Here is an 11,470-nt window from a genome sequence, read left to right on the forward strand (position 1 = left end):
GACTCAAAATTCAATTTTTCTTATTTTTTTTAAGCTTATAAACATGTTTTTGGTTAGGGCAATATAATCTTTTCAAGGATAATGACATAATGTCTACTTTCTTAATCTTAAATATGAAGTAGATGAGGCTTATATACCCAAGGTTTGGTAATATTTAATCGTGGTAAACATAAGAAAAATACATTTCTGTCTCTATGTAAAATAACGCAAGATTTTAAACACAGATGAAAAGTGAGTGGAAATGGAAGGAAACACACAAGAAAAACTGGTTTTCAAGTCTCTCTCTCTAACTCTCAAACAAAAAATTATATCATTTCTCTTCTCTCCCACTTTTTTTTTTTTTTTTGCTTTTTCCCTTCATTTTCCTCTAAACTTCGGCCTTGAGCATGAAAAAAGTAAGACGGATAAGTTCTAACATGGGGAAGACGCTGGATTCATGTAAGAAGCTTGTTGAAGCCCACGAGAAATAAAAACAATACTGTAGCCATATGGAGTAAATCAAATCACATCAATCCAACCCAACCACTTTCATATGAAATGCAGCATTCAATAAAAAAAACATAAATGCCGCCGTATCTACTTCAGGCAGAGGGACACATGAATTATTGCATGAGTTGGTCCTCTTGCGGTGGTAATCTGTCCAATCCTTAAATTCAGACACAAGAAAGGAAATTTAAAAAGGGGACTCATCCAATCTACTTTTTTTCTTTTTCTTTTTTGGAGTAAAATGGAAAGAGGAAGCTGTTTGTAGTTACTAAAGTAAAAGGGCACGATCCAATACAGTAAGGTAGGCCATGTAGCCATAGATTTTGTCGATGAACTCAAGCCCAAAGTGGAGCCATGCTTGTGCATTTTCTGAAATTATTTTATATGCATATGTAAATGAAAAATCGGTAGAAGTATAAAGATTACCAAACATACACTTCATTTCTATCCTACTTTAATTCGTCGAATTCAGTCTCGTTGATATATAAAGATTTCGAAGTGTAAAAAAGCAGCTCTTTTGAATGGTGCAACCATGTCAGTATGGCTCTAGAATCTAGTGCTCGAAAACCAGAGTGTCGAGCAACAAATAAGATCCCATTTAAAGAAATCAATGAAAATATTTCCCAAACAAACAACATTTAGCATAAATTATTGAAAAAAAGCCAAAAACAAGGGGACATCATGCGTGGAACCTAACGTGGGGGCCGGGTAAATGAGCAGCTTTTGAGAGAAGAATTCGTTTACGATTTTATAGGAGAACCACTGTAACTCCGATTTCTGCACCAAAAAATATGGTATCTTCACATGGGGGAGAGGACTGGACTGATACAGAAATGGCGTGAGTGGGCAAAGGGAGGCGAGACAACTCTGTTCTATTGGGCCGAACGACAGAAACTGGGCCGAGAATCAGCCCATTAATGTAATCCATTTCCAAGCGGGATATCGATCAGCTACCCAGGAGAAAACACCGTGTGAACGAGCTAGAAAGAAAACCAGAACTCCGAGTTCTGCATCAATGGAAGAATTACAGAAAGCATTGAATGATAAGAACTTATCGGTTTCAACCAATCCTGAGAAGGGTCGCTGCCTTTTCACCACTCGGGAGTTTGCACCAGGTTTTCGAGAAAAAATTACCGCTATGTTTTTAAAAAACTTCTTGATTTTTTTAGTTCTTAAAAATTGTGCTTTTATGTGTTTCAGGGGAAGTTATCATAAGCGAGAACCCATATGTTTGTGTCCCTAGCAAGAACAAGGAATCGGCTGGCTCGAAATGTGAATGGTGTTTTTCATCCAAAAACCTCAAGAAATGTTCTTCTTGCCATGTTGTTTGGTATTGTGGCAGCTCCTGCCAGGTAATTACGTTGTACTAAATTAACTGAAATACACTAGCAGACTGATTCTGAACATGTAGATTGTATACCAAGGAATTATCTTGACTATCGAATTGGAGTTTATTCAAGTGATTGAATAGCATTCAGTGGTGTTTTGGTTTATTATTCATGTTTAATGAAATTACAATACTTCTGATTGATTTCAGAGATTAGATTGGAAGATTCATCGCGTGGAATGCCAATACTTGCGTAAAATTGACGAGGAACAAGTAAAATATCTCACACCGTCCATACGATTAATGGTGAAATTATATTTACGAAGACAGCTAGAATACGAGAAGGTGAGAACCTTTTTAAAAAATATGGCCATACTATCTGTATATTGCTCGTTGATTTTTATTTTATAGAAAAAAAAGAATTGCTTTTTGTTGTTGATCAGCAATTCGGTCTTGAGATGTAGAGATTTACTTACTATATTTACATGTCGTTTTGTTTGACATGCTCGACTAAACTGAGTGAAGAGTTGATAAGTGACTTTAACAAGATACAGGTTCAAGTTGTGCACATAGGAGTTTAAGAGAGACCATGTTATGTTGAACTCACGTATCAAAATGAAACACCTATTCCAAGGCGTTCTCAAAGAGCGTGAAAGAGTTGTGAGAATAGAACTTATGTGCGTATTTCAGTAGTAGAATAAACATATGTTATCAACCATGGACAGGAACTGGAGCAAGTACTTTAATCTTGAGCTAAGTTAGGATTTTGAAACAGGTTGATTGGTTCAAATTGTCCTTGTTATTCTCATCATTAAGTGAGTGTACACAAAGGTTCTGCAGTTCATTTTTATTTTTCTCTGCCGAATTTCCACTTATTTTCAGTTGGTGGAATCTTATGTGCTTGTGCAGCTCTCGAAGCTAAATGTTATCTACCTATAATGACGATGCTATTTATTGCTGCTAGATTCTCCTCACCAGTGCCGCAGACAATTACCAGCTGGTGAAGTCCTTGGTATCTCGTATCCTTTAGTATTTATTTGGGCTGGACTCTGTGCTTTCTTTGATATGATGAAACACGTTAAACTGTATTTCTTTTTACTAATTTATTCACTAAGATATGGCCGATGTCGATGAGAAACAATTGGTGTTGTACGCCCAGATGGCTAACCTTGTCAATTTGATACTCAAATGGCCAGATTCTGAGATCAATATCAAAGAGATTGCAGAAAATTTTTCCAAGGTATCTCACCAAACTCGGGCCCTTTTTTTCCTTATACATTCGTGCATGATAAAAACTTCATTTATATTTCCCACTTTTAATATAAAACTAGGCATAAATGTAGCATCGCTTACCACTAAACTATGCACTTTTTCATAATTATTTTCTTTGATGTGATTGATTTGACAGCCATTACTGCTCCCAAACATGAGTGTAACTTGGATGCTTCATTGTTCAATCTTCTACGGGGAAATGGAAGTGGATGATTAATTGTCCACATCAGTTTCTGGAGAAGAATTGAATGTTATTGAATTTGATGCATGTGTTTGTCTGGTTCGTTTGTTACTTGTTAGTGGAGCATAATGACAGTATTGCCATGTTTGATAAATATTAATCTGCTGATACCATTTGATGGCTTTTGTTTCAATGATTTTCTGTGTTTCTTCTCAATGACCCTCAGCTAGCATGCAATGCACATAGCATTTGTGACAGTGAACTGATACCTCTGGGGACAGGACTTTACCCAGTCATTTCTATCATAAATCACAGGTAATAGCTATAGATACTTGTCATCCTTGCCCCACAACATTGTAACTTATTATCGGTTTGGTGTTTTAGCTGTTTACCCAATTCTGTTCTAGTATTTGAGGGAAGACTGGCAGTGGTACGAGCTGTGCAGCACATACCAAAAGGCACCGAGGTAACATCTTTAAAATCTTTTCATTTGGTGTCTTCAAAATTTCCATCAATATTTCATTTACTTAGGTTTAGACTGATAAATTGACACTGTTGTTAGGTGTTGATCAGTTACGTAGAAACAGCTGGAAGCACCGTGACTCGGAAAAAGGCGCTTAAAGAACAATACTTTTTCTCTTGTACTTGTTCTCGCTGCGTAAAATTGGTACCATCAATGTCTTTCCCCACTTTTTTGGCGATATTTTCTTACGTGGTTGAACTTGCTCCATCTGTTTATTCTGCGCTTCTAAGCAAGGCGACTTATATGTTTAAGGGTCAATTTGATGATATCCAAGAAAGTGCTATTCTGGAAGGTTATAGTTGCAAGAATGGTGATTGTAGTGGTTTTCTTCTGCGTAACTGTGGTACATTTTTCCTTTCCTTAATTGACGATATCTTCATCCTCCTTGAGTTTTTCATTGTGCTTAGCTTCAAAGTCATTTAATTCATTCTCTTTGTACATGCAGATGGCACAGGATTCATATGCCAACAGTGTGGACTTCTTAGGGACAAAGATGAAATAAGAAACATCACTAATGAAGTCAAATTAATGTTGGAAAAGGCTTCCATGTCCCTTTCCTCAGGCCGTATCCTTTTAGGTTTTGGATTTACAGAAAAATGCATCTGCAGAACTATGATAATGTTGCTGCGATCATGATATGTAATTTTTAATGAACAACACTTATCTACGGAAAATCATAGCCTGCAGTTGCATTTATTTAATACCTTTTTTGGATGGGCACCGAATTTCAATTGAGTTTAGAAGGTGAAAATTGTGTGCTAAAAAGTACGGAGTTTACTTGTGAAGAATATGTTTATTCTTGACAAAATTCAGGTAATGCCGAGGCAAGTGCTGCTCATATGATGATTGAGAAACTCCAAATGAAGTTAGACCATCCATTTTCAATCAATCTTATGCGGACTAGAGAGACTCTTCTAAAGGCACATGCTTGGTTCTTTTGTTCCTCTCAAAATTTACTCACTCAGATCGTTAAACACGGATACTAATGAAACTTTACCTGTTTAGGTATTTATGGAACTTCAAGATTGGAAAAAAGCATTATCATATTGCAGATTAACCATTCCAATATACGAGAGTAAGCATTTATGGGCTTCACACTTCTCCACAAGATCGGGAAATTGCATACACTAACCCAATGAAATCCCGATTTGTTGAAAACACCCCATGACTATAAACTCCTTTTGTTTTCAAATCTTGAGCACACATATCTCTGAATTTATCGCCCACAAGATAACTTGATATATATGATGGTCCATGGCTATACTGTAAACCAAATTTGCTCACGTGCTGAAATTCCAGTTTTATGATCAATGTAGTGGACAAAAACTGGCTATATCGAAGAAAGATAGGCTAATCTTGTGTCCACTTACTAGCACCCAATTCATTGCTTTACTTAGCCATTTGACATGTGCCATCTATATTTCTGCTTATTGGTTTATTTCGTAGTCATTAAGAACTAAATATCCGTAGTTCTTGAATATACTGTTCACTTGTGCCGTTTCTTTCCTTGTTTTGAATGTTGAATTCATGCTTTAACACAGGTGTGTATCCAAGATTCCATCCATTGCTTGGATTGCAATATTATACATGTGGAAAACTTGAATGGTAAGAATGTTTTGTTTCCTCTTTTCTTCTGATCGTGCAGTTAGCTCTGTTCATCTTCTTTTCTTAATTATCTGCTGCTGTCTATACTGAAATCTGCTAAAGCCGATTCATTCATTACCAAAGGTGCTGTACTTGTCTATGTAACAATCTTATTTTCTATTAATTTTATTTAATTCCCATGCATTTCATTTTTCTTACAATTTTCTAGTTCCATTTCATTTGTTAACGCCCAGGACCTGCAGCATTGCTGATGCTCTTGATTTTACAGGTTGCTTGGCGAGACAGAACAAGCAGTTAAGTCGCTTATTAGAGCTTGGGACGTATTGCGAATCACTCATGGAACAAAGACACCTTTCATGATGGAACTTGCGAGTAAGTTGGAAGAAGCTCGTGCGGAGGCTTCGTACAAGCTTCGGCCTTGGAACGACTACTGAGTATAAATGTTGGAATCTCTCATCAACTTTTGTCACTAATTCCTTGTTTCACTTAAATACTCTTTTAGTCTATTCGCATAAAACTATTTAAATGTATATTTTTAACAAATTAAATTTTATTCTTGTAAATTCAAGTATTTTTTATAAGTTTCATGAGTACAAATTTGTATAATTATTAAATTAAATTTATATGGAACATCATACTTATGAGAAAAATATTAAATACGGAATTTTTTAAAAATTAAGCAGAGACAATAATAAATGGTTGCATATTAATTGTTAATTACGTGTTAAATTAGTAAAAAATTAAAATATGTTGGGTCACGAAATTTTGATAAGTAAAAATTTTAGCTTTACGTGTTTATATTCGTCCTCATATTAAAATTAGTTATCCTACTTATTTCGTAGAATATTTAAGTTCATTTTCTTCAATTTTATTTTGGGAAAAATTGTTAAATCATCCACACTTTTTAAATGTACAACAATTTATCGTTGTATTACTTTTTTTTAAAAAAAATATTATTTAGCCTTTTTCTCATAAATGTGGTGGTTCATATAATTTTAATTTAATAACTATACAAGTTTGTAACCTTATAAAATTGATAAAAAAGAAAAAAATACTCGAGTCTGCCATAATAAATTTAATTTTGTGAGACCAATAGAACACATGGTAATGTCACCTCAAACTGAATCACCCATTTTAGCTTCTAAATTATTAGTATTTTTAGATAAATAGCTTCGATTTTAAACAGAGTATAAATTTCATTTTTATATCATTTACTTCAATATTTATCAACATTAAATTCTTTTATTTCATCAAATATTTATTTATAAAATTTTGATATATTTACATATTATTTTATGTTTAATCAATTTTATAATGATCCAAAAATCATTATTTATTATATTATTTCATTAAAAAAAATATCGTAACCATTTTTTTAATCATATGACAGAAAATATTTTAATTTCATATTAATATCAGATTATAATCGAAATAATTCAAATATAATAGAAATATTATATAATTTAATGTGGAAATTTGTGAAAGTCAACTGGCTCATCATCGATAGATGAATCTAATGTCAAGCTTTATCCAATTAATTGGATAAAAGAAATATTGATTGCAACATTTCCCAACTTATATTGTGTATTTTAGATATAGTCTTTACATCTGGCTTGCTTGACTTACAAGCTATCACTTGCATTGAGAACGATTTTCTTGGAATAGAACAAGAAATTCATGAACTCAATCTTGAATTTATTCATATGTTTTCAACTCGCTGGGTTCATATTAATTTGTGATGCACAAAAGCAAAATATCCAACATGATCATCGTAATATTTACAGTTTCCCACAAATTAATATATCCTCTCTACTTCAGAATCTGACAAACGGAATGCAAAAACAAAGCTAAATTCATCCAAGACTCATACTCGCAGCAAGACTTTCAGCCAACAGCAACTCATCGAGAATCACTTTCTCTCCAAACCTGCAAGATAACCGAATCACACCCTGAGAATTCACGCAGCCCTTCTGCACAGGGAAGCTCAGGATACAGCTCCCACCCAAAGGCTTGGCGAATTCGAACAGCTCTTTCATGGGAGTATGCATTTCTCCAATGTATCTGTCTCCCAGCTTCCTCTTGCAATACAGCTTGATCACCAGCATGGTGTTGTAGTGCTGTATCATGGATTCACTTATGGTGTACTTCATGGTGAAGTTCCAGGCCGGGTTCGTCTCCCCGTGCCGGTCCGTCTGGGTTCGTTTCTCAGACTCCGGGTTGACCGAACCGATCGAAACCCTGGCGTAGACCTTCATCTTGCCCAGTCTGCGCACGTTTTTCAGGTCGTGGGCTGATATTAAGGTTATCTCGAATTTCCTGCACTCCATGGGATTAATTAATGATCGACCAGACTCAGAGTGACCTGTAAGATGTCTGTATATAGTTGGCAAGTGGAGAAGAAGAAGAAGACTCGACGAAGAAGAAGACTCGACGAAGGCGAGGGTGGTTTATGAACGTATCAAATTTCATAGAAGCTGCCATAAATATTTAATTTGTAAGATTCTACTTGCGTGACGTAATATTCGTACATAATTCAGATTTTTAATTCTCTACATTATATGACTCATTAACTGGTTGGTTGTTAACAAATTTTCATGAATATGTAATTTAATATCATTCAAATAATTTAAACTGAGATTTTAAAAATAACGAGTGAGTGGAGAAAACATTGAAATAAACATTTCGACCGGCATGATATACAATTTAGATATGTCATGTTCATCTTTGTGCTTATTGCTGAAATGATATCACCTACTAGATGTGATGAAGTATATCAAAATTATATCTAAACTAAGTGAATATGTCACCTCAATGATAAACACAAATATATGTATATGATCGATGAATAATATAACAAAACTGAGTATCGAAAACAATAATGAAGTTTGGTTTCCAACTTTTAATGAAATCATATGGCTCCAGTTTTATTTATTTAATTTTCATAAAATTTGCTATTAGTGTACCTCTTCAATAAGGATAATTATGTCAGTTTCTATGATGTAGGAATCTTAAAAATAGATGATGTTATGCAAACTACTTCGCTAATTTTTTTTAATTAATCGTTGGTCAAAATTGGACACTAATCTCGACCCCGATTGCTCCTGGCCACATATCTGTAAACATAATTAATTATTTGGCTCTAGTCAATTTTAATTTTTAATAGACGACTTGACCACAAAATTAAATCATATAAAAAAAATGTATCATATTTTTTCACCTCAAAGAAAGTGATATCACGATGCCTCTCTCTCCACTTACAAATCATAAGATGATGCGCGCGGTGTATATAATCTTAGGTTATGTTTGGTCGATTGGATGAATTTTTTTATTTTAATAAATCGATTTATATATATATATATATATATATATATATATATATATATATATATATATATATATATATATTTGCCCTCCATAGAGACAAATTCACCAAAATTGTTTTATATCAAAATTGCAGCGTAATCTCTTTTATAATTAAATTTTGATTCTCATTTAAATAAATAAAATGAATTATAAAAAAATATTATACAAACACACAACACGTGTATTAGTATACTAATATGAATTATAACAACGTAGCACAATCACTTGTCAAAGAAAACATGAGCACTCATGCAAGTGACCAATATATCATTCACATTTCAATTTCGTTTGTGCTTTTTATACAACATACTCTCCTAGACACATTGCATGTAATCTCTCTAACGTGCATTATATAATTTTTTTATGTAAAATGTAAATATGTTGGTAGAATTTTTTTAAATATTATTTTTGAAAGGGCTGTAAAACAATTATTAAATTTAGATAAACCTACTGAGTGATCAAATTATAAACGAAGATTTGATAATCATAAAACAAAAACAGACGATGAAGTATGAAACCTGTCTGAAATTTTTCTTCATTGAATCAAAATATATTTAACATATTTCTTGAAAAAAAACCGCTCCCCCATGGTCTACAATTATTAATTTCAGCATTGGTACAAAAGTAAGATGGAATATAACTATCCGACATCATCCAAGGATTATATTGAAATGTAAACGGAAGTCAACCATACGAAACTGGAGATCAATTAGCTGACAAAAAAGGAGCGCCAACCCTGTCGCGAGGAATCAAGCGCAATTCCGAGCCATGTTTCAGAAATACATTTCCTGGAAAATCGATCGAAATTATGTGAATTCTAGTGGAGTAAAATCTTTGGGATATACACACACAAATGCAGCATTCCAACTTGAAGAAGCAGCCAGATAGGAAAATACCAAATAAAATGACAACCCAGCATATCCGAAAAAATTCTCAACACGGTTTTCATATGGTTATAGGTTTTGCAAGGAAGTGGAGTACGACCCCAATCTCAATTAGTTCTAGTCATATCCAAAATCAGACAAACCGAGTTGAAGGAAGCTAGCTGGCAGAGATTAAGATACAATTGCAGCGGTTAATTACGTCAAAAATCTGCTAACAGAGTAAGAGTTCGGACACATTCTGTGTCCTAAGGAAGTTAAACCAGAGGTGAAGAGGATCTCGCTAAAATACAGAACATTACAAGGTGAAGCTAGCAACTCTGCTATTTGCATTTACTTCAATAAAAGCTACAAAAGGTTGTCAAAGTAATAGGCGATTCATTCTTTTTTTGTTAACCTATTCATTCTTAAATACTCATAATCCACAAAATCTTGTCCAAAATGAATTTTAAAAGTTTGAACATTTCAAGAGAGGACCTCACAAATAACTTCTCCATTAGCCACAGTTATCATACAAACAAATCGTGATGTCTTCAATCAATACGGGAAAAGAAGGAGAGAAAGAGAACATGTCATTAAATTACAGGTTGTAACATCTATAATATACAAGCGAGCACCATGACCTCATCAGCCAAGCCCAATATATGTGGAGCAAACAAAAAAAAGAAACCCCAGAAATTGTTTATTACCAACCATAACCTGACGCTGAAATCAATTGAAAGTAAGCCATAAATGTAAATATATAAGCAAGAAGCAGAGCATATCAAGCTTTTTATCAATTCAATGCAGCTGCTCAATCTCAAAATAAATGAGTATTCAAATAAAATATAATTAAAACCTCAGATATACCTGCACTTTGCTGAGGATTGATTCCTACTCCATCTGCAAAAGGCCCCCCCAAAAAAAATCATGAAACACACACAACAGATGAGTTTAGACTATAAACACATTTGATTGATGGTAAGCAAAAAACACAAAAAGAGGCGAAATTTGACTTTTTAATTCCTCATTTCCTCCAATCAGTAACCTTCGTCGAAACAAACTAAAATCAAGATAAGTCCGAATCACTTTAAAAAGCTAAAATGCATAAAAAAAAAACAACACGAAGATTCAAACTTCAAATCCACAACAAAAAACAGTGATCGCAAAAGTAACCCATTTGCAATTTAACTCCAGAATCCATAAACATCAAAATCAAGACAACGAAAAAAGGACAGACCAATAGAACTATATGTCTGCATAATTGTAAAACAATACCGTTTGTGATTATGGCACTTGTTTGAGGAGGCACCTTGAATTCCTCAGCAGCAAATTTCAGAACGGCGGTGAATGGGGCTGCCTCCGGTACGCTAAATCTATAATCAATTTTTTTAAAAAATTAAAAACAAGAAGCATGAAATTACACGCACATAAAAACGGCACTTACACTTTGAAAGGAAGTTTGGGATCGGAAGTAAGAATGACTTTGAACGAGACCTTTCCGCCGCCAACGGCGCCTCCGCTCTCCATGTTTTCCGATTTGTTTCTCTTCTTATTTATTTTGTATTTTAATTGGAAAAAATAAAATACAAGAAGCAATTTGTTCTATTCAATTGCTTAACACGTACGCGGAATTTGTTTCCAACCAATTAAAAACAACCACGTGGCATTGCTGACTCGTTTAGGACGGTTAATAATTTCTGCAAATTAATTTCAAGGTGGTGAATAATTAATAATTGATGGCGGATGAATGATATTTTTCATCTTAAAATGATTCAACCTTTAAAATATTTTATATTTATTTTTAAGTTTAAGAACATAATATGTTATACCAAAATATATAATAAATAGTA

At 33.8% G+C, this 11,470-nt stretch overlaps 3 protein-coding genes across 3 annotated transcripts; 1 reads left to right on the forward strand and 2 right to left on the reverse strand.

Moving 5' to 3' along the window:
* Positions 1-1,320: 1,320 nt before the first annotated feature.
* Positions 1,321-6,017, forward strand: LOC140825671 (histone-lysine N-methyltransferase ASHR1). The gene is made up of 14 exons (XM_073187576.1): positions 1,321-1,601; positions 1,687-1,838; positions 2,024-2,158; positions 2,778-2,832; positions 2,929-3,053; positions 3,493-3,581; positions 3,651-3,732; positions 3,829-3,933; positions 4,042-4,132; positions 4,235-4,354; positions 4,603-4,709; positions 4,795-4,864; positions 5,331-5,394; positions 5,663-6,017. Exons 1-14 carry the CDS (start codon positions 1,502-1,504, stop codon positions 5,826-5,828), a joined length of 1,461 nt encoding a protein of 486 aa, XP_073043677.1. The 5' UTR covers positions 1,321-1,501; the 3' UTR covers positions 5,829-6,017.
* A 1,230-nt stretch (positions 6,018-7,247) lies between these two features.
* LOC140828678 (protein SRC2-like) lies at positions 7,248-7,721 on the reverse strand. The gene has a single exon (XM_073191603.1). It carries the CDS (start codon positions 7,719-7,721, stop codon positions 7,248-7,250), a length of 474 nt encoding a protein of 157 aa, XP_073047704.1.
* Positions 7,722-9,262: 1,541 nt separating this feature from the next.
* LOC140825674 (ubiquitin-fold modifier 1) lies at positions 9,263-11,223 on the reverse strand. Its single transcript, XM_073187579.1, has 4 exons — positions 11,065-11,223; positions 10,896-10,993; positions 10,488-10,520; positions 9,263-9,545 (listed from the first exon to the last, which is right to left on the reverse strand). The coding sequence occupies exons 1-4, from the start codon at positions 11,145-11,147 to the stop codon at positions 9,463-9,465; spliced, it is 297 nt and encodes a 98-aa protein (XP_073043680.1). The 5' UTR covers positions 11,148-11,223; the 3' UTR covers positions 9,263-9,462.
* Between the last annotated feature and the right edge of the window lie 247 nt (positions 11,224-11,470).

Source organism: Primulina eburnea, chromosome 3 (genome assembly GCF_022965805.1).
Source record: "Primulina eburnea isolate SZY01 chromosome 3, ASM2296580v1, whole genome shotgun sequence".
Classification (NCBI taxonomy): Eukaryota; Viridiplantae; Streptophyta; class Magnoliopsida; order Lamiales; family Gesneriaceae; genus Primulina; species Primulina eburnea.